A 21,587-nucleotide genomic window follows, 5' to 3' on the forward strand; every position below is an offset into this window, starting at 1 on the left:
GGGGGACTGTCTCCGTATCCTACAGCCCCCCCTTGACGTATAATACCCAGTTGCACTGTCCTAGCTATGAAATAATTTCCCGACCTAATATATAAAATGAATAATTTTAATAAAGATCTGATGGTGAGACTAATTTCATTTTTTATGTTTTTAAAACAGGTACATCCTTCATTATTGTATGTGTCACGAGTACCAGACACCGGCGGATGGCTTTTTTAACCGCCATTTGCTTCTCCGCGTGAACAACGTTAGCACCCTGACCATTTTATGGGACGATCGCCAAGTACAAGTATGCCCTTACGCGGTACTAACGGCTAGATGCAACATACAGACCGTTGTGGTGGCCTAGTGCCTCGTTGTTGGAACAGCCATGCGATTATCAGTGCGACCGAAGAGCTTATTTTATCGTAAACCAACACCCTGTGTACTGCACACGAACATCGCTTGCCTCAAGACAAACTATTTTGGATCGAGAGCAAAGAAAAATGCAAATCGCAGAATATTCTCTAAACATTTGATGTCCAATAAATGTACTTTGCCAAATGGACAATCTTGCCGTTTGCTTTTAAACCACAGTTTCATTTTCCGAATTGTGGCGCTGTATTATGAGAATGATCTAAGACCCTGTGTACAGCAAAGGAACATCGCGTGCCTCAAAACGAACTTTTTGGAACGTGAGCAAATAAAAATGCAAATCGCTGAATATTCTCTAAACATTTGATGTCAAATAAATGTACTTTACCAAATTTAAAATCTTGCGGTTTGATTTAAAAGTACAGTTTCATATTCCCAATTGTGGCGCGCTGTGTTGTGAGCTGATCTGTGTTGGTTTCCGGGTTCTGTGTGGAGTCGCGTAGAAGACGCCTGGGCGCGTTTGCCTACGCAGCACAGTCACGTCACGGATAGAGGCGGGGAATATGAATGTTTTGATAAAGTCTGTTTCAGGGGCGGGGGATTTGATTTAGTGCCGCAAAAGCAGGTGAGCCAGGGCGATGGGGGAAATGATAGTTTTATCAGAAAATGGCGGCTGATTTCGGGTGCGTTAATGGACGAAAAGTCGGGTAAGGTCCATAGGAAAGTTTTCTACGATCTACCGATTTATGCTTAAAAACACATGGCCGAACCGTAGGGACAATAAAAAAAAAAGTCCCGGAACCATCCTTTAAGAGGTTTAGGACCCACAAAAAGACTGGTGGTACCCCTTGGACTACCTGGGTGTGTGTATGTTTGAAAAACTTAGATGGATAGGTTAAAGGTTACAGAGTAACTACCTTTGAAGGAATGAGAAATTATTTTTGTTGGAGTCTATTTTTGATGCCTGCTCTCCTGAGGGGAGACAGCACTTGGCTGACTCAAAAATAGATTGATCCCAAGAAGCTAGCAAAAGCTGCTGTGGGTTGCCAACTGGGCTACTCACAAGGATTCTGGGGCCACACATAAAAAGGATGAGGGGTAGCAGCTGACGAAAGATGACCAAGAATTCTAAAACCTCCAACCCAAAAGAGGGCCACAAACATAAGAAGGGTAAGCCATTTGGGAAACCAGGTCTGTCTAGTGAAACCTCTGGTGCCAAACCATAGGGAGGTCAGCAAAGCCCCCATTTGTCAAAACAGTTAGAAAATGTTATGCTTGTGGGTCAACTGACCATGTGAAAGGGGATTCCAGATGTAAGGGTAAACCTTCAGGGGTCCACACTGCATCCTCAGCCTTCATCCCTGAGGGAGAAGTACATATGGCAAGTGGAAACTTTCAACTATTGGCTGAAGACCCCATTGGAGCCTCTGCCAGTGTTTCTTTAGTGTCCCTGGGTCTGTGGGAACATCAGAATGTAAAGAGGGGACTGGGCAAAGGAGCCTAGCGGGACACTGCGCTTGCAGGGTGAGTTGGCACACAGAAGGCAGGAGGTTGTGGGTACGTTGCCCAAGTACTCCATGGTAATAGTGAACTGGATGAAAGGGTTTTTTCCAGTCTCACTGCGCCAACACAAAAAGTAGTAAACACTGCTTGAGTTGCAGATTATGTTTAATGGGATGGTGTACAGCCTGACATGTGATTCGAGCAATCCTTGCTCTTCCTCTGAGGCTTAGATTGGAGAGCTTCAGATGCAAGCGATCGTACGTAATTGTGGTTTACCTTTTAACTTTCCTTGCAATTGCGGAGAACTATTAATTGAAGGTCGGACCTAGGTGGTCTGCTTTGAATGCGACTGATCCCCACTCGTGGCGCAGTGAGATTGGAAAAAAACCTTTCTTCCAACAGCAGAATGTAGATGTGGCTAACACTATACCAGTTAAAACAAAAGAATTCTATAAGGACAGTGTACTTGTAAATGGTCAGGAGACCCCTGCCATTAGAGACACTGGGGCCAGCATTACAGTGGTGGAGTAAACCTTTTTCAAACCGGAGGATGTTGCTAAGGCACCTAAAGACCACACTAAGCTTGCTGGAGGCCCTCTCCAGATGGTTCCAATACTACCAGCTCTCATCCAGTGCAACAATATGACTGTAAGAATGTTAGGGGGAATTCTCAAAATGTGCCAATTCCTCCCACCTTAGAGCCCTCCAACTCTTTTGCTAAACTTTGGGACTTTGAATGTGTTTTACTCTTGTGTTTTCTTTGATTGTGGAGTTTTAGACAACTCCATAGGCATCATCTTTTCATTTGTGTCACACAGCACCCTCAGTGCAGTGACACAGGGAAGACTTTCAGGCTGTCCCACGGTGTAAATACCTTTTCTGGGATAAACTACTGTTTCCCAGATAAAGTAAATGGAAATTGAATTTACTAGTCTTTCCAAATTCCTAGACCCAGCACACACTATATTACAATAGAGTGCTGGAGGGGTTACTTAGTATCCCCTATGTCTAGAAACTCATGTAGCAGTCAAATGCTACCCATTCCTCTCGAAATGGCTGGTGGCAGTGGTTTTACAACGAACTACCATGATTTTTCCCGGCCGCGAACACCGGTAGCGTTAAATCACGGGAGCCATGTTTTTCAAGATGGCATCTGAGCCTTTTTTGTTTAAATGGGTCCCGGTCTTTTTTAGCCATTTCTTTCTGGAAAGGTCCTTCTAGAGTTTGTCTCTGCGCGCCAAACCGTGTTTGGTCCCTTTGTTCCTACACCTTTGGCGGGCTTCAGGACTGAAGACCGCCTCTGGCGCCAGAGTGTCTGGGGTGGGCAGGAAGTGAGGGAGTTGCCCGAAACTCCCAGTGCTTAGTCTCCTAGGAGACCCGAATAAACTCTGGCGTGATTGGCTGGCTGATTGTCCGGCAGGGCAGCCCCCCTGCTGGGTGAGTGACAGCTAGGCTGGAATGAAAGGGAGAAAACTGTTTAAAAGGCGAGTCTCTTGGACTGGAAAGCAGAGTCGACCACTGGAACGAAGGAACCAAGGAGGAGCTGGAAGAGGTCAGCTGCTGCAACTCCTGGACCGTTGGTTGGCACGGTGAAGCCCTTTGCCAGCTTTGTGACCAGTCCCTGTGCAGTGCAGGGGTTCCCCGGCGTCCTCCCTCTTGTCTCCACGACTGAGACTCAGAAACAGCGAGATCTGCAGGAACTGCCAGAAACGGAAGTCTTCACCTGCATCTTTTTCTTCAATACAAGGTACTTTTAAAACCCGACCGAAAGAACTTATCTCTCACTGCGAGGTGCGTACAGCTTTGGAAACTTGCAGGCCTAGTCAGCTTGTGTCCCGCCATACAAACCTTTCTTCTATGAACTACTTGTGAGAACTGTGGCAAAAACTTTTCCATTTATATAAACTAACAGAACCGTTTTTCATATACAAGCCCATTGACTTTGGCCTACCTATTGCATTGAATCAACTCCTTTGGTAAACTCAAACTATTTGCACTGTTTAAGAATAACTATTATTAGTTTTATTAATTTATGCCTTTTTGCTCCTATTTCATATGCTCTGAATGCCATCAAGAGTCTACTTGAACCACTGTGATTGTACGACCTCTGTGTAACATCCTTTTACTGCTCACATTCCCTCTTGAGATAAGCCTGGCTGCTCAGCTCGCTACCACAAACTGTGTAGTACAGACTTCTACCAAAAGTTGGTTTTGCTTACAGCTGTAGTCTTAATTGTATGTTGTGGTCCCAGAGGGTACTGCATGCAATTCTGTCTAACAAGAACTACAGGTGTAAGCAAAACCAACTTTTGGTATAAGTCTGTACTAAACAGTATTTGGTAGCGAGCTGCGCAGCCAGGCCTATCACAAGATCGAACGTGAGCTTGTAAGGGTTTTACACAGAGGTCAATAATTACAAGTATTCAGATAGACAATTATACTCAAGGTTTTTTGGAAAAACACATTCATTTATTACACAGTCATTTAGAAAACATTCACTAAAAGGAGGCAATCAATATCATACGGAAATATACTACAGTACTTTATACTATCAGGTTCCGAGGCATTTAAACTACTTTGAAGGAGGAGCAAAATGGCATTCAGAGCATATGAAATAAGAGCAAAAAGGCATAAATTAATAAAACTAATAATAGTTATTCTTAAACAGTGCAAATAGTTTGAGTTTAACAAAGGAGTTGATTCAATGCAATAGGTAGGCCAAAGTCAATGGGCTAGAGTCTTGTATATGAAAAACGGTTCTGTTAGTTTATATAAATGGAAAAGTTTTTGCCACAGTTCTCACAAGTAGTTCATAGAAGAAAGGTTTGTATGTCGGGTCACAAGCTGACTAGGCCTGCAAGTTTCCAAAGCTGTACGCACCTCGCAGTGAGAGATAAGTTCTTTCAGTCGGGTTTTCAAAGTACCTTGTATTGAAGAAAAAGATGCAGGTGAAGACTTCCGTTTCTGGCAGTTCCTGCGGATCTCGCTGTTTCTGAGTCTCAGTCGTGGAGACAAGAGGGAGGACGCCGGGGAACCCCTGCACTGCACGGGGACTGGTCACAAAGCTGGCAAAGGGCTTCACCGGGCAAACCAACGGTCCAGGAGTTGCAGCAGCTGTCCTCTTCCAGCTCGTCTTCGGTTCTTTCGTTCCAGTGGTCGACTCTGCCTTCCAAGCCAAGAGACTTACCTTTTAAACAGTTTTCTCCCATTCATTCCAGCCTAGCTGCCACTCACCCAGTAGGGTGGCTGTCCTTGCCGGACAGTCAGCCAGCCGATCACGCCAGAGTGCATTTGGGTCTCCTAGGAGTCAAGGCACAGGGAGTTCAAACACCTCCCTCACTTCCTGCCCACCCCAGAGACTCAGGCGCCAGAGGCGGTCTTCAGTCCTGAAGCCTGCCAAAGGCATAGGAACAGAGGGACCAAACCTGGTTTGGCGTGCAGAGACAAACTCTAGAAGGACCTTTCCAAAAAGAAATGGCGACAAAAGAAGACCGGAACCTGTTTAAACAAAGGGGGCTCAGACGCCATCTTGAAAAACATGGCTCCCGTGATTTGTAGCTACTGGTGTTCGCGGTTGGGAAAAATCATGGTAGTTCGTTGTAAAACCACTGCGACCAGCCATTTCGATAGGAAAGGGTAGCATTTGACTGCTCCATGAGTTTCTAGACATAGGGAATACTAGGTAACCCGTCCAGCACTCTTTTGGAAGATAGTGTGTGCTGGCTCTAGGAATTAAAAAAAGACTAGTAAAGTCAAGTAGTTTATCCCAGAGAAGGCATTTAAACCTTGGGAGAGCCCAAAAGGCTTCCCCTGTGCCACTGCACTGAGGGTGCTGTGTGACACAAATAAAAAGATGCTTATGGAGTGGTCTAAAACTCCACAACCAAAATAAATAAACACAGAAAACAAACAGAATTAAAAAGTTCAAAGTCCCAAAGTCCAGAAAAAGAGCTGGGGGTCTCTAAGGTAGAAAGGAATTAGCACATTTATGAGAATTCTCCCCAACAATAACCAACAGACCCGGGGCTATAGCCCTCTCAGCCCCGTCCCCATAGCAACACCTCTGATAATGAGTCATGGGGTACATGTTCTTGGTAGAAGCCACTAGAAAACTGATGCAAAGATAAAATGCTATTTCCAAACACAACCATTAGATGGTAGAACTGTGCACAACATGTGAATTGATAAATTATTCTGGCTGCAAAACAGGGAAAAGGTGAGAATAAGAAATATCAAAAGAAGAGAAAACTCTAGATGTGCGTTTTGAGTCAACTCTGTATATATGGCATGGATCTTAGTAGGGCAGAAAATGTTAAGCAGAAATCGGAGCAGGAATGAGAACTTTTGGAAGACTGTACTCAGAAGAAAAAGCTTTGACAACAATCTCAGCGTGCCAGGAAAGATAGACCTGGGAGAGCTTTTGTAGATCCAGTTTAAGCATTAAGTATATCTTGAATACCATTGTAACCCTTATAGCTCAGCGGAAAAACAACAGAGCAATGACACGGCATACATCGTGAAGTTCTAACCCATCCCAGCAGCATACCTGAGGAGTGAGATTGTGGAGCACTAGCCAATAGCTAAGCCGAACGCCACTTCCGTCGCTCCAAGCAGAGGCTGCAGAAAGGGGGAACGGAGAAAATGAAGAATAAATACTCAATCCAAAGCTGTGACATAAAGATGCTAAACAGTAAGCATACATAACATCCCTGGATAGTTATTGCCCTACAGGCAGATTGCCCAAGGACCCATCAGCTTACCAGAAGCGAACCTCGACTCCTGGCCTCCCCAACCTCTAAGGGACCGGGGGGCTGTGCTGTTCCAGGGCGAGGAGGGCTTAGGATTGCTTAGGCCGGGCGGAGGACGTGGCAGCCCTGTAGTGTTCCTGGACATCTGGTTTTTCCACATCTTGTGGGAAAGATGTGCCGGGTTGGGTCCGATGGGATCTGGGGTCCACGTTGATTTGTAGTCTGTGAACTTTGCTGGCAGGAAAAAAATAATTGTGAAGAAATAAGGTGGCGACATTTACCAGTGTACTATGCCCTAAAAAGGAATTTCATACAGCAGTCTCAATTAATACTTGCCTTACATTTTGTATCTAAACTAGCTCAGAACTGCAGTCGCTTGCTGTGTAATACAAATGGTACATAACTCAAAGCCCTAAATATATGAACTCATTAATTCAGTTATAGAATCTGGCCTGGTGGACAGATTTTAGGAGGTCACCATAGTTATAGTGAGCAGACTCAGAGATTTGCCAAAACCCAATCAAGGTACGTGGATAAGCAGTCAATGTTTATTCTCAGGAGAGAATGAGTGGGGTCAGGGGCCCTCAATGAGTCAGCACAGTATGGCACACAATATTTCAATTTAGACAGCAAGTATAAAACAGTCATTTATTATAGGCATTCTGGACACACCAAAAAATGAATCTAACAGCTAGTATTATCGCACAATGCTCTATGATACAAATATATACATTCATCACAGTTCAGATATGAATTAAAATACCATTCAGCAAGCAGGTAAAATTGAATGCAAGATTGAACCAGGTTTCAACTTAGTTTTCCAACTTCAGCAGTCCAAACCCGAAGAAGAATGGGGCTGGGTGCCCAAAAGTCATAGGAGCCACAAAGTTTCTCCCCTGAACGGGGCTCTGCAGGTAAGTCGCAATTCACTTGTGTTGGTGATACTTGAAGGAGTTATTCAACAATTCTTAATAAAGTTTAGTATGTGTGTTCTTATTTCCCGGGTTAGACGAGAAAAAGGTGAGTAAAATTGCAATTAGGAGACAGAAGGACTTATTCCCAATGTTACCTTATGGAGGACTGCAGGAAGAGCTACTGCGTTTACTCCACCAGCCCCTCCCGATTATCCCAGATGTTATTGTGGATCGCTCAGGGATCACTGGGGGCTCAATCCTCCGCCGTTGGTCCCGGTTAGTGGAGTCCAGGAGTAGCGGGTTGGAGGATTATTCCAGTTGGTTGCAGCTGCAAGATGCAACCTTTGGCGATGAAGAAATGCAATCAACGCTGATGCAGACCACATCAGGACACGTCACAGGTTGGAGAAAGGCAAGTTCCAGTGACGGTCTTTGCACACAGGCGATGGCGGGCATCCTTCCAGTCGCGGTCACAGAAGCTGCTCCAAGACAGGATCCCTTGATGATGAGAATGACATTCGGGGAGAAGGCGAACTTGTGGCATGAGTTGGCGACCACCGAAGTTCTGGGCATGAATGCAGAACGATGATGCTTCTGACGAAGTAGCCCGCGAGAGAGCTGGTCAGTCCAGGGCACTTCCGAAGGCTCAGAAGGGCAAGCTCCTCGAGAAGTTGTGACTAGTTGGTCCCACTATTCCAAGGGCTGAAGCACCGCTCAGGGTCTTCGGAGATCAGGTAGTCACACATGGCTTCACCGGGCCGGACACAAGGGATGCTGAGCCACTCCAGGAGTCTTCGGATCATCAGCAAGCTGTGCTTCTTCGATGGCTGCAGAGGTGCTCCCATTATACAAAATCTGAGCTGGCAACCAGTCCAACCCCACCAATGGTGAAGATCTGCACCATATTAACAGCCAATAGTTATCCAATCAGAAACAACTACTGGTTTCACATTTGCGCCACACCTAGACTTTCTGGAACAAAGGATGTGGAGTGGGACAAGACAGTCCTAATCCCCTTCCTGGGTCAAAAACACACACACAGGAAGATTATCTTACAGAAGAGCAAAAAGGAGGGTCAAAGGAAATGTGAGCGCCTCCTGGCCGATCGGAAAGGGGAGTATGAACAAATGATGCACTATATCAATGCAGAGAAAGAGCAAGACAATGCATTTCAGTGACTGACAGAGATGGCCTGGTGGCCCACAGCCAAACAGGGCTGGTGGGAGCATGTGGACATTTGTGTTACTTGTTGGAAGAAAAAACAGAAAGAGGAGCCAAAGGAGGTTGGTACAAGCAGATGAATGTGAAAGGCACACAGTGGAAAAATTGGCTGTCGTTTATTATCCATGGATTTATGAGATAGCAGTCAGTGACCATGTATTTTCCATGCAAGATGCTATTTGGGAGAAATATAACAAGCACTGACAAGTTGTTGTTGACACTGACTGCGGGTGTACATAGGATTCTGAGGTACTAGAGGCGGACTACATACTGGAAGGAGAAACATTGACTTTGACAGTGCACACAAACATGACAGACACCTGAAAGGGGTAGTGCTGGATGTTAGAGTGACAGGGATGCTCAGAGCTACAAAAGGGAGGGACATGTACATATGAATGTTTTTGTTGTTTTAGACGGACCCTAGATTATGGCTGATGCTAATAAGTGGGGGAGTGTTTATGCAATGCAATGCAGGAATTAATGGCTTTGACTTGGTTTGATGATCATTTTAATTTTTAACGTCCTTACTGGGTATGTATATATAAGAATTTATTGCAGTCCTTTATATAGAAATAGTGCAAGGTTTTGGACAGCTATTATAGTAGTTCATAGATTAAATGAGAAGAGAAAAAATAGGCATATGTTACCATTTCTGACACTGCACTTTCGTTTGGTTTCTTTGAGATACATCGGATGCAATGGGACTGGGCTACAGAATTGCTTAAGACTGGCTAACAGCTGAACACCCATACCAAGTGATGTCACAGAGCACAGCTGAGCTGCGGAATGCTGTGAGGCCTCAGACTACCTAGAATGAAGAGCCCCTCCAGAGAACGTACACAGCGCTGAAGCTGATGGCTCAATTCCCACGGCTGCCAGAGCATGCCTTGCAGAAACAGCTTTCAGTTGCGAAATGTACTTCTTGCTCCTGTTCTCCGAAATCGACTTGTTTGTTATCATATGTGCATTATAAGTGCTGGTTTATGGGTGGAGAATAGATTTAGCTACTCCATTGCATATAAGGATGAGCCAGGCCTGGGAGGGGCAGGGAAGTGAGCATGCCCCCAATGTACTGGTGTGTGTTTGCATTACAGCAAATTTCTCTCTACTTCTTGTCTCCTGTGTATTATTTGTGTCCAAGTGGCGAGTGCATGAGGGAGTTGGATGAGCACTGCTATTGTGGGGAGCAGGACGAGCCTATAATGGGGTGTAACATGGCTATTTGTATGTGTGTATTACATGGAGTGCTTACTATTGGCCGATCCTTAAGTACAGGTTTGTCTGGGGCATAAGCACCACATTGTTGCTCGACAGTGTAAGCAGACCAATTAAAGGTAGCAATGCCAGTCTGTGCATTTGCGCTTCTAAATGATCACCAGGTGGGATGGATTGTGTTGTCTGTGTCCCTATCCTGTCGTCTGTATGGCTGAATGCTTGTGGGTTATGTTGGAGAGAGTGATGTCATGAGTGTAATGTGTATGTGTGAATGCAGAATGCCTTAAGCGTTCCATTGGAGGCAGTATGAAAAGATGTAGACCAGGTGTGTGGGCACCGGTGGGCCCACCTGTATGTAAATTACTTACTGGCTGAATCTGAATAAAAGGAACTTATGGAACTTTCCTGCAGCTTCAGATACCTTTGAATATAAGAGACATCACGTCCTTCTCAAGAAAATACATCCAGCCGAGGAAGTAAGAAACACGGCCTAACTTTGCAATCCTAAACAAGGCCCTTCACTTTAAAAGCAGTTTTTCAATTTGTAAGTTAGAAGTTCACATAAACTACATATTTTTGGTTAAATAGTACTAAGCCAAATGAGTGGGGTAAAGAAAGACCGACCCATTCCTAGGTTGCAGGCCCCATCACCAAGGGGTAAATGTGGCAGAGAAGTTAACCATGGGCTAAATAATCACCACACAGGCAGCAAGAGAGTTTCCACAATTGTGAGTGAAAACTGACAAAGAAAGACAAATGTGGTTCATAAGGAGAAGACTTGACAAAAAGGAACTGCTAGCTCGGGGCCCACCGGCGTCATATCGTGCCACTTAGAGTGTCTTTACAATTCTAAAAAGTGATAGATGGAAAGGTTTGAATTAATCATGATCAATGTCAATTTTTCTCCCAGCTTTCCATTACATAATATTTCACCCTGCTTTCAGAAAGGAAAAGCTGCATAAAAATCAACCTTGGCCACACCTCCAAAAAAGTCAGCCGGGCCTGTACTGCTAGGTCTCATCTCCTTTGCACAGTACCAAAATTAACCTCAACATATTTCAGTCTCATTCAGCATCATCAGTGTAGTGTGGCGTAGGCCACTGGGCACAGAAAGTTCTGGATCACTCGTGTGTATACTCGTTTTAGGGTGTCTTCGCAACAATACAAAGCTCAGCCTGGGGCATAGATGCAATCTCACCAATTAAATAGCGTCATGGCACATTCATATACAAATATAACATTTAATTCATACAACACAAATCACACGTATGTGCTTTAGCAATTACATAAACATAGAAAAGCTGTAACTTCCCTTAAAACAAAAGCAAACATGGGTTGCCAGTAGAATACGTAGTACACAGATCTCCCACTTCTACAGCCTGATTATTTAGCCCCTGGTTTCCATAGTAACTTTTATAACAACGGAACCTCTGCTAGCAAAGCGCACGTTCACGCTGCTTCACGGCGTTCTGACTAAGATGCGAGGTAAGATGCGAGGTAAGAACTAGTAAGCAGGATGATTGAATTCGGCATGCTCAACACATTGATCGCGAGTAGTGATGATGTTTCCCTTTCAATATTCCCTTATGGATTCGCTCCGATAGATCGTTTTAACGCCCACGGACGACATAAAGCAGCCCACGTTGCCAGCATTTCGATGTGTTAAACGCACAGGAGTTACCCGAGCGTAACAATAAAGGTTAGTTACATCTCTATCTAACACATTCTTTTCCTCACACACTACGGATCTAAATGCCACCTTAAATTGGTTTTACTTTGGTGATAATTAATTTGTGTTATGATGACCAGACTAAAAAGGCCCTGATTAAGGAAGTTTTTTTCCGAAATGCATTGGCCCAATTACTGGCACCTGCACTGATAGAGATTTTATAATCTCAGAATTCTATGAATAAAAATTCAGAAAAATTACATAAAACTTACCGACCATATGCTTTTTTGAAATTCTGGATATACATTTAGTATAAGTGAAGAGACACCACATAGTAGTGGTCACGGAAGTGCAGCCCACACCGCTGGCTTCACACCCAAGGTCTTGGTACGATTATACCCATTTGGACAACAGTCCTCCAGAAATTCTGAATCAGTGCAGGTCTGCACTCCCAGACAGTCCTGGTATTATAAGGCCATAGAACTGGAACACCAGATAATGGGATATGGCTTGTAACAGCTACAACATTAGATTTAACAGTTTATTGTTTCATGCAGAGTATGTGTTATGTCTTCCTCTGAAATCTATGTGTAATCCAAAGGCCACAGGGTAGAATCCCTCATGTGTAGTCAGACATTTCTTATTCAGGGACACATATTTGAGTTGGGGTAAAGAAAGACCGACCCATTCCTAGGTAGCAGGCCCCATCTCCAAGGGGTAAATGTGGCAGAGCAGTTAAAGGCTACCCTTTAAAGAGGGGTGCAGGGTGGTAAAAAGGTACATTATAATATGTAGTCAGGGTCAGTAACATTAAAGCAGTTGTGACAGGGCCAGTTGAAGCCATGTTGTGCAGTGGGGGCAGGGGGGTGAGGAATTGGCCCATCCGCACAATGGGTGGGCGCTTGCATGGCCTTTTTTTGAAATTTTAAATGAAATGTAAGGATTGTAGATCAAACCTCCGGAAAATGTGTGGGGCTAAACCGCACACATTTTCCTATGCTCATTGCACGACATACACATGGACCCGTGTACTCTGGGTGGTCACAGCCTACAGGTGCAGTCCCCCCCAGTCATATTTAGTTGGGCAATGACAGCCATGAGTACACCATGTCATCTCAGTACGGGGCAGGGTTAACCTTCCCCACCCACTGCCATGGCCAGCCTTATTAACTAACAAAGGCTCCAGGGATCCGCCCTGTTCTTGTGTTCAGCCCTGCAGCTGGTGGCAGCGATCAACAAACCAATGGAATGTACTTAAACCAGGCCCACATGCGGCCTGGCTGCAGAGGTTAACAAAGGAGACAGGAAACCCCAACAACCTTTCACAAGCAACTGTCAACCTGAAGCCTGCTCCTGTCCTCAGCATCAATTGACAGAGCTGTCATGTCTGGGACTGCGTGTTTACAGAAGTTCACCCCGCAGGGGTACCCCATTCTTAAAAAGGTACAAGCATGTGGCTTGCAGGAGCCAGAGAGTGTGGTCTCCCCTCCACCTCAAGGGAGATCTGCCACTTTATCAGGAACCACAGAGCGCTCCATTAACCACAGAGACCCATCGAATCACAACAGACAGGAAGGTTGGGGGGGCGCTTAGCATTGCATGTTTTCACCCCTTTACCTTTTCTGTTGAAAAGGACTCTGGTTATGACCTCACACATACAGGATATTGTTGGTGGGGACCCAGGATTGGTTAATTAAGCCAGGCTTACCCTACAGCAATCCCTGTGGCCCATTTGGCTTTAAAAGAGGGCAGAGACCCTCTTTAGGCAGATCATTTGAAGCTTTTGAAAAAAGTAACAATGAAGAACTCATAATTTGGACCCTGACTGAAGGTACAGTCTGCTTTACATCTTCCACCAGTGAAGGATGGCTAAGATTTCCAAAGCAAGATCTCCCTCTTAAAAATCTCCCAGGGAACAGAGGGAGATCCAGAACTTGGAGGACCCTCCAGCCGTTCAAGAACCGGTACCCAGCCAGCACACAGCATCCCTGGCTAGGCTCTACAGCACGCTTCCTGGATAGGAAGTGCCAGAAGGTCTCTCAACCAACAACTAAGGACAAGGCAGTTGCCAGCAACACACTCCACAGCTTGGGACATCCGCCTTAAAGAAAGATGACAAATCCATTGAAGAAGTGCCTCGACAAGCATCTACCACTGTCCGCCTGAAAGGACATTTTCGAGCCAGTCGAGTTCCTCAAGCTGCAACCAGTGGAAATGTTACGTCCACGTTACCAAAACTGGACAAGGTAGTTTATAATTTGCTTGTTATTCCAATCTGTTCAGATCCCTTCTGGTGTACTAGAGGTGTGGGGCTGATTGATTCTTTAGAAACCGATATTCACCCCTGGATCACTGGTGCCCCGAAAGTTGATACATCACAGGGAGCCCTACACAGATGCCTGATTGCAGGCATGCCTCCTCCTCACCCCTCCTTATCTGCGGATATGGCAGCGTCCAGACAGGAGAAACAGCACAGCAGCTGCAAAGGAAATGAAGCATTTGTGTGAGAGGGGGAGAGTGTGAGTGTAGAGGTAGAGTAGCAGAGTGGCGTAATAGTAGTGGCAGAAGCTGTTGGTAGTAGTCTGGAGTAAGGATAGTATGCAGGGGGGAGTATCGAGTGAAGGAATTAAATAGTAGTGAGTGGTAATCGGTAGTATAATGGTGTGCAGGGAACCATATCCCTGGGAGTCCAAAGAACAAAAGTTAGCAGAAGGGTACGGGTAGTAGCAGAGTGGGAATAGTTGTAGAGAGAGGGGGCGAGTGAGTGGGAGTATAGGAGTAGCTATTGGCACAGAGGAAATTCTGAGACGCTAGTAAGATCAGGAGTTGAGAAGGAAGTAAGATCGAAGGGTGGAGGCAGAAAGGCAGAGTGAGATACTGGAGGGTCAGTAAGAAGTGGGAGGAGGAAGATTAAAAGTCATTAGGGACAGGTACGAGAGAGTGTATGCATGAAGTGAGTGCGACACTGGGTAAATAAAGGGAAAACTCATTACTTCCTGAGAATGCTAAGCGTTGTGATGAATCCCAAGGTATTGTCACTACTTTAGATGCGGAAGCCCCTTTCCATGATGCCAGGGAGGTGAGACCGCTACCCGAGTGTTTCCCTGGGTGTGGCCCTCAGCGGGAGGATCTCATGGCGAGGGAGGACCATGTTGAGAGTAGTGACTATCCCAGGAGAACGCGGTATCTCTTTAACCCTCCTACTTTCCCTCAAAACCCCTCCACTCCCAATGTACCCATTTGTTGTTCCAGCACGTCTCAGACAAGAACTACTGGGATGGGGAGGGAAGAGGCCATAAGTAATGCAGATCACTGACAAGAATTTAGGCATACATTCTAGTAATCCTATTGGTCAGCTGTCATTTCAAAGGCAGAGAGGGAACAGAACAACGTTGTCTTCGTTGTCGGCTCGGCAAGAGTCAAGAAAGTGCCCAGGCACGCGCAAGACCGCAGAGCAGAGGGTGATGAACCCTGTGGAGTCATCACTGATCCCCAGTCTGAAGTCTCCGCTCATGTGGCCAGAGGGAGCAAGACACTACCTGATCCTGACCCTGGAGGTTGTATTCAGAGGGAGGATCGCATGGGAGGAGATGGCTGTTGGAGAGATGGAGTGACTCCATCAGTAGAGACATGGTATTCCTCCCTCTTGCTTGAAGACCCTATAATTCCAAAGTTTCTAATGGCATGTGGTCCTTTTACAGGACCCTCCAGTTGAAAAACCTTGAAACCCCTTTGTGTCAATAAAGCTGCTACAGGGCGAAGGCCTAGGGATAAGGCCTCAGCCACTCTCCGCAGCTCTGCTGCAAGATTCACCAGCAAGCCAGGAAGACCACCACATGAAGCAGCCCAGAGGGATCTCAGGCGTGCACCACTGCCTCTGAAGCCACAGCCGTGCTCCACGCAGCACTGTTGCTGTGGGAATGGTACACAGTGCCACGGAGGACGATTGGTTCTCTCTGCCTGCCCCTCCTCTCCCGCCACAAAGGGAGAGGGAGATGACCGACAGGCAAAGCCGCTAGAGGGGAAAGGCCTAGGGATAGGGCCTCAGCCACTCTCTGCGAGAGTCACCAGCAAGCCAGGAAGACCACCACATGAAGCAGCACAGAGACACCCAGGAGTCTGCCATTGCCTCCGAAGCCACTGCCGTGCTCCACGCGGTATTTGAATCACCTTAGATGGCAGCTCCCCTTGCTGTGGCAACAGTACAAATGCCACGGAGGATGATTGGTTCACCCTGCCTGCCTGCCCCTCCTCTCCCGCCTTAAAGGGAGAGGGGGACGACGGACAGGTAACGGCGATACCTCTCCGCAGCTCTCAGCTGCTTGAGACTGCCGTTGTCAGCCCCCGCCTCCATCTACTGTAACCCTCTACCAGCCTATAAAGGTAAGCAGCCCACACAGATGGGCGGCCGTGCATCCCACGCCCCTCCCCCTTTTGTCGTCAGATCAGCTCACCTCTCCCTCCCTTGCCGCCCGGCGTATCACTGCAGACTCCTGGCATCACCCAATGCTTATCTAACCCCCTCACATGTGAACCAGCAAAAAGAGTTATGCCGCAGGGTCGGAAGTACCACCATTAACTAATACTGTAATTGGCAAAATATATACCCAAAAGTCATCTCCTATTGCTTCCCTAGTGCACATTCATAATAGGATGGCTACACCTCGTGAACTATGGACATCTATGTGAACACCTGCCCAGGGAGCTTGTATGCAGCCTGGGCAAATTGCTGCTCCATGTGTTTAATTTATTTTGCATTTTTAAAGCGCTCACACAGCCCGGCGGCATTTAGGCGCTGTTACAGGAATAGGTCTTAGTTGCGTATTTATAATGTGCTTCATACCCAGAGGTTTCTATGTGCGGACCCGGGAATCGAACCTGTGTTGCTTCGTGTCGTCTTGTATCCAAGGCGAGCACGTTGCCGCTGAGCTATCCTCCCGGGACAATGTGTATCGCTTATCACAAGATCAATTCATGTTGATGCCCTTATTTTATCACCTATTACTAAACAGAACTTGCCTTGTGATATGCCATGCAGAGATGACCCCATTGTTCCCTATAGCCAGAGTGCCGCTCCTCGTGAGGGCCTTAACCTAATGTTACAAAATACTGACCCGCCTAAACCCTATACTTGCATAGTTGCCTTGCCTGTGTCCAATGCTACCGATTATCTGTGTGAGCACAATACTGCTCAATATGCCTTTCCTGTACCGAATACCCTGAAAACTGATATGCCTGTGCATGAGTCTGTTAATGATGTGTTGCGGGAGCTCATTACTGTGCATTTTTAACTGCCTGTACCCAATACCTTGGACATTAATTGGCCTGTGCATAAGTCTCCTGGTGATGTTCTATGGGGGCCCATTACTGTGCACCCTGACTTGCCTGTACCCAATACCTTGGAAATTGATTTGCCTGTGCACAAGTCTCCTAATGATGTGGTGCGGGAGCCCATTACTGTGCACTATGACTTGCCTGTACCCAATACCTTGGAAATTGATTTGCCTGTGCATAAGTCTCCCAATGATGTGGTGCGGGAGCTCATTACTGTGCACTATGACTTGCCCGTACCTAATACCTTGGAAATTGATTTGCCTGTGCATAAGTCTCCTGATGATGAGCTGTAGGAGCCAAATATTGTACATTCTGATCGGCCTGTGCCTAACATTGATCTGCTTGGCGCAAATACCATTAGATCTGTACCCAATCTCACCCATATGGCCTCAACTAACGCTCCTTTGACCTGCGCCCTTATCAATGCCCGTTCTCTCCCTGCCCATGCTTTGGACGTTCATGATCTTATCACTAGCTGCAACATTGACTTATTGATCATTAGCGAAACCTGGCTCACCCAAGCATCCGGCCCAGCCCTGGCCCTCGCCATCCCACCAGGTTACTAAATTTTTAGACAAGATTGTTTTCCTCAGAAAGGGGGAGGGGTAGCACTCATTGCTAAAGAAACCATCCCTACCAGAAGGGAGGATGGGGATCTTGGCCATAATAGTGACTATCTTCATCTTAAAGTCAACCTTTCCCTTAACTGCACTATTGCCCTCCATATTGTATATAGACCATCAGGGCCAGTGTCTGAATTCCAAGAGGCCTTGATCCACTTGTTGTCCCACAACCTGAAGAAATCTTCCTGAGCCATTCTCCTGGGAGATCTTAACCTAGGTCTTAATGACCCTAATGATTCCCAGGCAGCTTCCATGAACAAAGCCTTGTCTACCTTAGGGTTCATCCAGGCTATCACGGAACCCACACATACCAAAGGCCGTACCCTTGACTGGGTCGCCCACCACAATTGTTACCTTAGGGTCATGGACATCTCCCCTATTCTTTGCTCTGACCATTACTCTATACAATTAGAACTTCTCACCATAAAGGGACCCAGCCTATGTATGGGCTCTTAATGTACTATCAATATTATCTATCTAGGATTGTTCTGCCTGCAAGCTCACTGTAACCATGAGCAAATAACCTGACTAAGACAATTTCATTTAACAGTGCCTCGATGCCCTTGGGCTGTTGGTGCGCTTTACAAATCCAAATAAATAAATCATAGGAAGGACACCATTCACACCTCATACATACATAAACACCTTCAACATCTCCAGTTTCTGATAGCTTTTATTCTTATAAAGATTCAAAGCAAAACTGCTTTGAAAAGTTCTAACTCCTATAAACTGCAAGTGCCATGAAGCCTCAAGTACTGAGACGAGGAAGATGAAGGAATTAATAAGGAATGAAGGGTGATCTTTAAATCCGATTGAGTTTCCATTCAGGAGAGGAGAAAGAAGCTGCTGAGCAAGCGGAGCGGGAAGCAGCTCTGCCGGCAGAAGTAAACGTGAGGAGGTGAACTGTGCTGGGCAAAGCAGACGCTTACAAGCCTCTGCTTGGAGGCATACCCACCCAGATAAACGAGAGACTAGGAAAGGTGCTGCTGTTGCTCCGGAGGGACTGCTGGAGGGGCTGCAGCCAAGGCGAGGCTGTTGGGAAAGCAGTTAACCGGTAGCACTGTAATTTCACCGGCTCACAAGAGCGGAGCAGATGCTGGTGCCAAGTGAGGGTCAGCGAAGCCAGAGAATCTTTCCACTAGCTGCAGCTGCACCGCAGCAGCTCGCCACGGTCTCGAGATGCCAGGAAGCACTAGTGAGTCTGCCATTGAGTATTGGGACCCTAAGGCATGCAGACAGGCATTTGGGAAAACCAATAAGTCATTTGAATACTGGTAGGGAGAATTCTAATTTCTGTGCCAATTACGTTCAACCTTAGAGACCCCCAGCAATGTTGCTGGACTTAGGAATTTTTAATTTTAACCCTGGAGTGAGTGAGAACTTTTTCTTACTCATGTGTTTTTACCCGATTTGGATTTTGTGATTTCACGGATTTTGGAGTCTGACAAACTTCATTAGGCATCTACATTTTGTATGGTGACACACAGCACCTTAAGTGCAGTGTCCCAGAGAAATTCTTTAGATTTTTCATACAGTTTAAATACCTTTTCTTGCGTGAATTACAGTTGAAGAATAGTAAAGTAAAATTGACTTTACTTACCTTTTCTTTGTAGGTCCAGCACAAGGTTACCTAGTAGCCCCTTATCCTACTCTCTCATGTAACATTTTCATGTTACCCTCACTACTTTAAATGGCTGGTGGCAGTGGTTTAATTTTTCCTACCATTGTGCTTTTGACCGCAGACTGAACCCTCACTTGCAGTACATCACCCATGGGTGACCATTTTGTCAAAATGGCCCGTCTTTTTTCGCCATTTTCTGTTTGTGAGGTCTTTCTTGGGTTTTGAGACAGGTCTGAGCCCTTTGCTTGTCTTGCCTTCGCCAGGCTTCAGCCCGCCTCTGGCTCCAGTGTGTCTGGAAGGACAGGATGTGAGGGAGGGTCCTGAAACTCCCCTGTCCTTTGTCTCTAGGAATGCCTGGTTCTGATTGGCTGACTGGTTGGAGTTTCAGGACAGCCACCCTGCTGTGTGATTGACAGCCTAGGTTGTGCATGAATGGTAGAAACCTGCTTAAAAGGCAAGGGTTTTGGGACTACAGGCAGAATTGACCACTGGGAGAAACACCCAAGGAAGAAACCGTGAACGAGGCTTGCTACAGCCTCCTGGACCTTTGAATTGCCCAGTGAAGCCCTGCTGCTGTGCTGATCTCCTTTTTCACCTCGACAGAGAAGCTCCAGACAGAACGACTTCTCCCCTTGGCTTAGTGGGACCAACTAACCCTGAGACGAACTCCACTGGACCACCATCCCCGACTGGCTGTGCTTCTTTGTTGCTGTAAGAACCCAATGCCATGGGTCGAGTGTCCGTAGTCCAATGCAACGTTTGCCATGGAACAAATTCGGCTAGAAGCTCCAGGAGATTCCCAAGGAGCATCCTGAAGCAGGACCTCCAGATCCAGAGTCCCCTCACCAGAGTGGAGGGCCGAGGGAGCAAAGAGTCCAACCAATATCCAAGATCCGCAACAGTGCTGTTTGCTAAGCGCTGTAACCGCGAAGTGCAGCTGAACCGAAAAGAGCCGTAGCTGCCGACCTCCCAAGTACCACTGCAGGATCCCCCCAGATGTCCTACCTCCTGTCCCGACAACTGAGGCTCGGGAACAAGGATCCGCACCACTGTAGCAAGACAGAACCCAGCTGGATCACTCCCCTTCAAACCAGAGGTACTGTTTAGACTTGGGGTACTTACCTCATTGTCTTTTAGCCATGCTCTTCTCAGTGGGAATTGCATTGGCTTACCCTTTAGAGTTGATTCCAAATCTCTTTTCACAGGCTTAACTGCTTGTGACCCTACAAGTGATTATTCTTCTAACAAACTCTCTAACTTTGTGCAAGACTTTGATCTAAGAAGTGCAACAGATCCACAGGCTGTGTCCCAATTGACAGTGGCTGTCCTGGCTCCCTGAAGACTCTTCTAGTCTATTGACTTTGATACTGTTTGTCCCTCATAGGTGGTAGCTTAGTGTATACTGTTACTGCTGGAAAAGGCTTAACTAGATTTCATTGGAAGATTTATTTGTCCTCACATATACCGGGGAACTGTTTAACCTTTCTTCTTCCCTAACCTTTCCTTTCTGCAACCTCAGAATCGGCAAAGCATACTAGTGAGATATATAAATGCCATTACTGTCCTTGTGATTGAAGTCACCTCAGGGTGTAGGAATTGTTTAAGTAGCGTATCCAAAGATTATCCACTAACTCGTTTTAATTCTGAAAAGTAATTTTTATGTATATTTACATTGTTACACGGATTGACTTTTTAAAGAATGCTTATTTAAATAAATAACTATTTATAACTGAAACCTTGAGTGTAAGTGTTACATGGCTACTTGTATTTACAAATTTCATTTGTACAGCTGTACAGCTCACATTTACCCCTTTTGAGATAGGCTAGCTGCTCATCACACTACCAACTTGTGTAGTACAGACCTATACCAAAAGATTGGTTACCTAATACCAAGCAGATAAGTGGTGTGTAGTCTCACACAGTGTGACTGCAGCAATTCTTACCCAACAAATACCGACCAAGTAAATTGAAAAGACAAAACCTATGCAAGTCCTCATGTGAGAGAGAGCTATATGGGGAAAGCTGGAGAGAATGGCATCACCAAATAAACATTAAGGAAGAAGTTGAAAAGCAAGTCTTTTACACGTCTCCTTATATGGCAAGTCAAGATGGGGAAAATTGTAAGACGCATTGTCACAAGCAAAAAGAGTAACCTCCGAGAATAAACTTTAAGGAAGAAGTTCAAAGCAAGTTTTGTGCAAGTCTCTTTATATTAGAGGTACATTTCGGGAAGGTTGGAACAAGCATTGCCACAAAACAGAAGCTTACTAATGAAGAAAGCCAATCCCCTACATGAGATTTCAATGTGGGGGAAGCTGGAACAAGTAGTACCGGAAGCTAACAGAGTATCAACAGTGAAGAGGTACAACTGTATTGTACTAACAA

General features: G+C 45.9%; 1 protein-coding gene across 9 annotated transcripts in view; it reads right to left on the bottom strand.

Moving 5' to 3' along the window:
• The window catches only part of TNRC6B (trinucleotide repeat containing adaptor 6B), a 2,246,995-nt gene that overhangs the window by 140,264 nt on the left and 2,085,144 nt on the right, over window positions 1-21,587 (bottom strand). For all 9 annotated transcript variants that reach the window (XM_069652930.1, XM_069652926.1, XM_069652923.1 and 6 more), the window contains 2 exons: window positions 6,618-6,839; window positions 6,404-6,474 (listed from right to left, as the gene is read on the bottom strand). In XM_069652930.1, the coding sequence (XP_069509031.1) occupies window positions 6,404-6,474; window positions 6,618-6,839 (293 nt within the window). The remainder of the gene's footprint in view (window positions 1-6,403; window positions 6,475-6,617; window positions 6,840-21,587) is intronic.

The sequence above is a fragment of the Ambystoma mexicanum genome, chromosome 3q (assembly GCF_040938575.1).
Source record: "Ambystoma mexicanum isolate Mex_15411 chromosome 3q, UKY_AmexF1_1, whole genome shotgun sequence".
NCBI lineage: Eukaryota > Metazoa > Chordata > Amphibia > Caudata > Ambystomatidae > Ambystoma > Ambystoma mexicanum.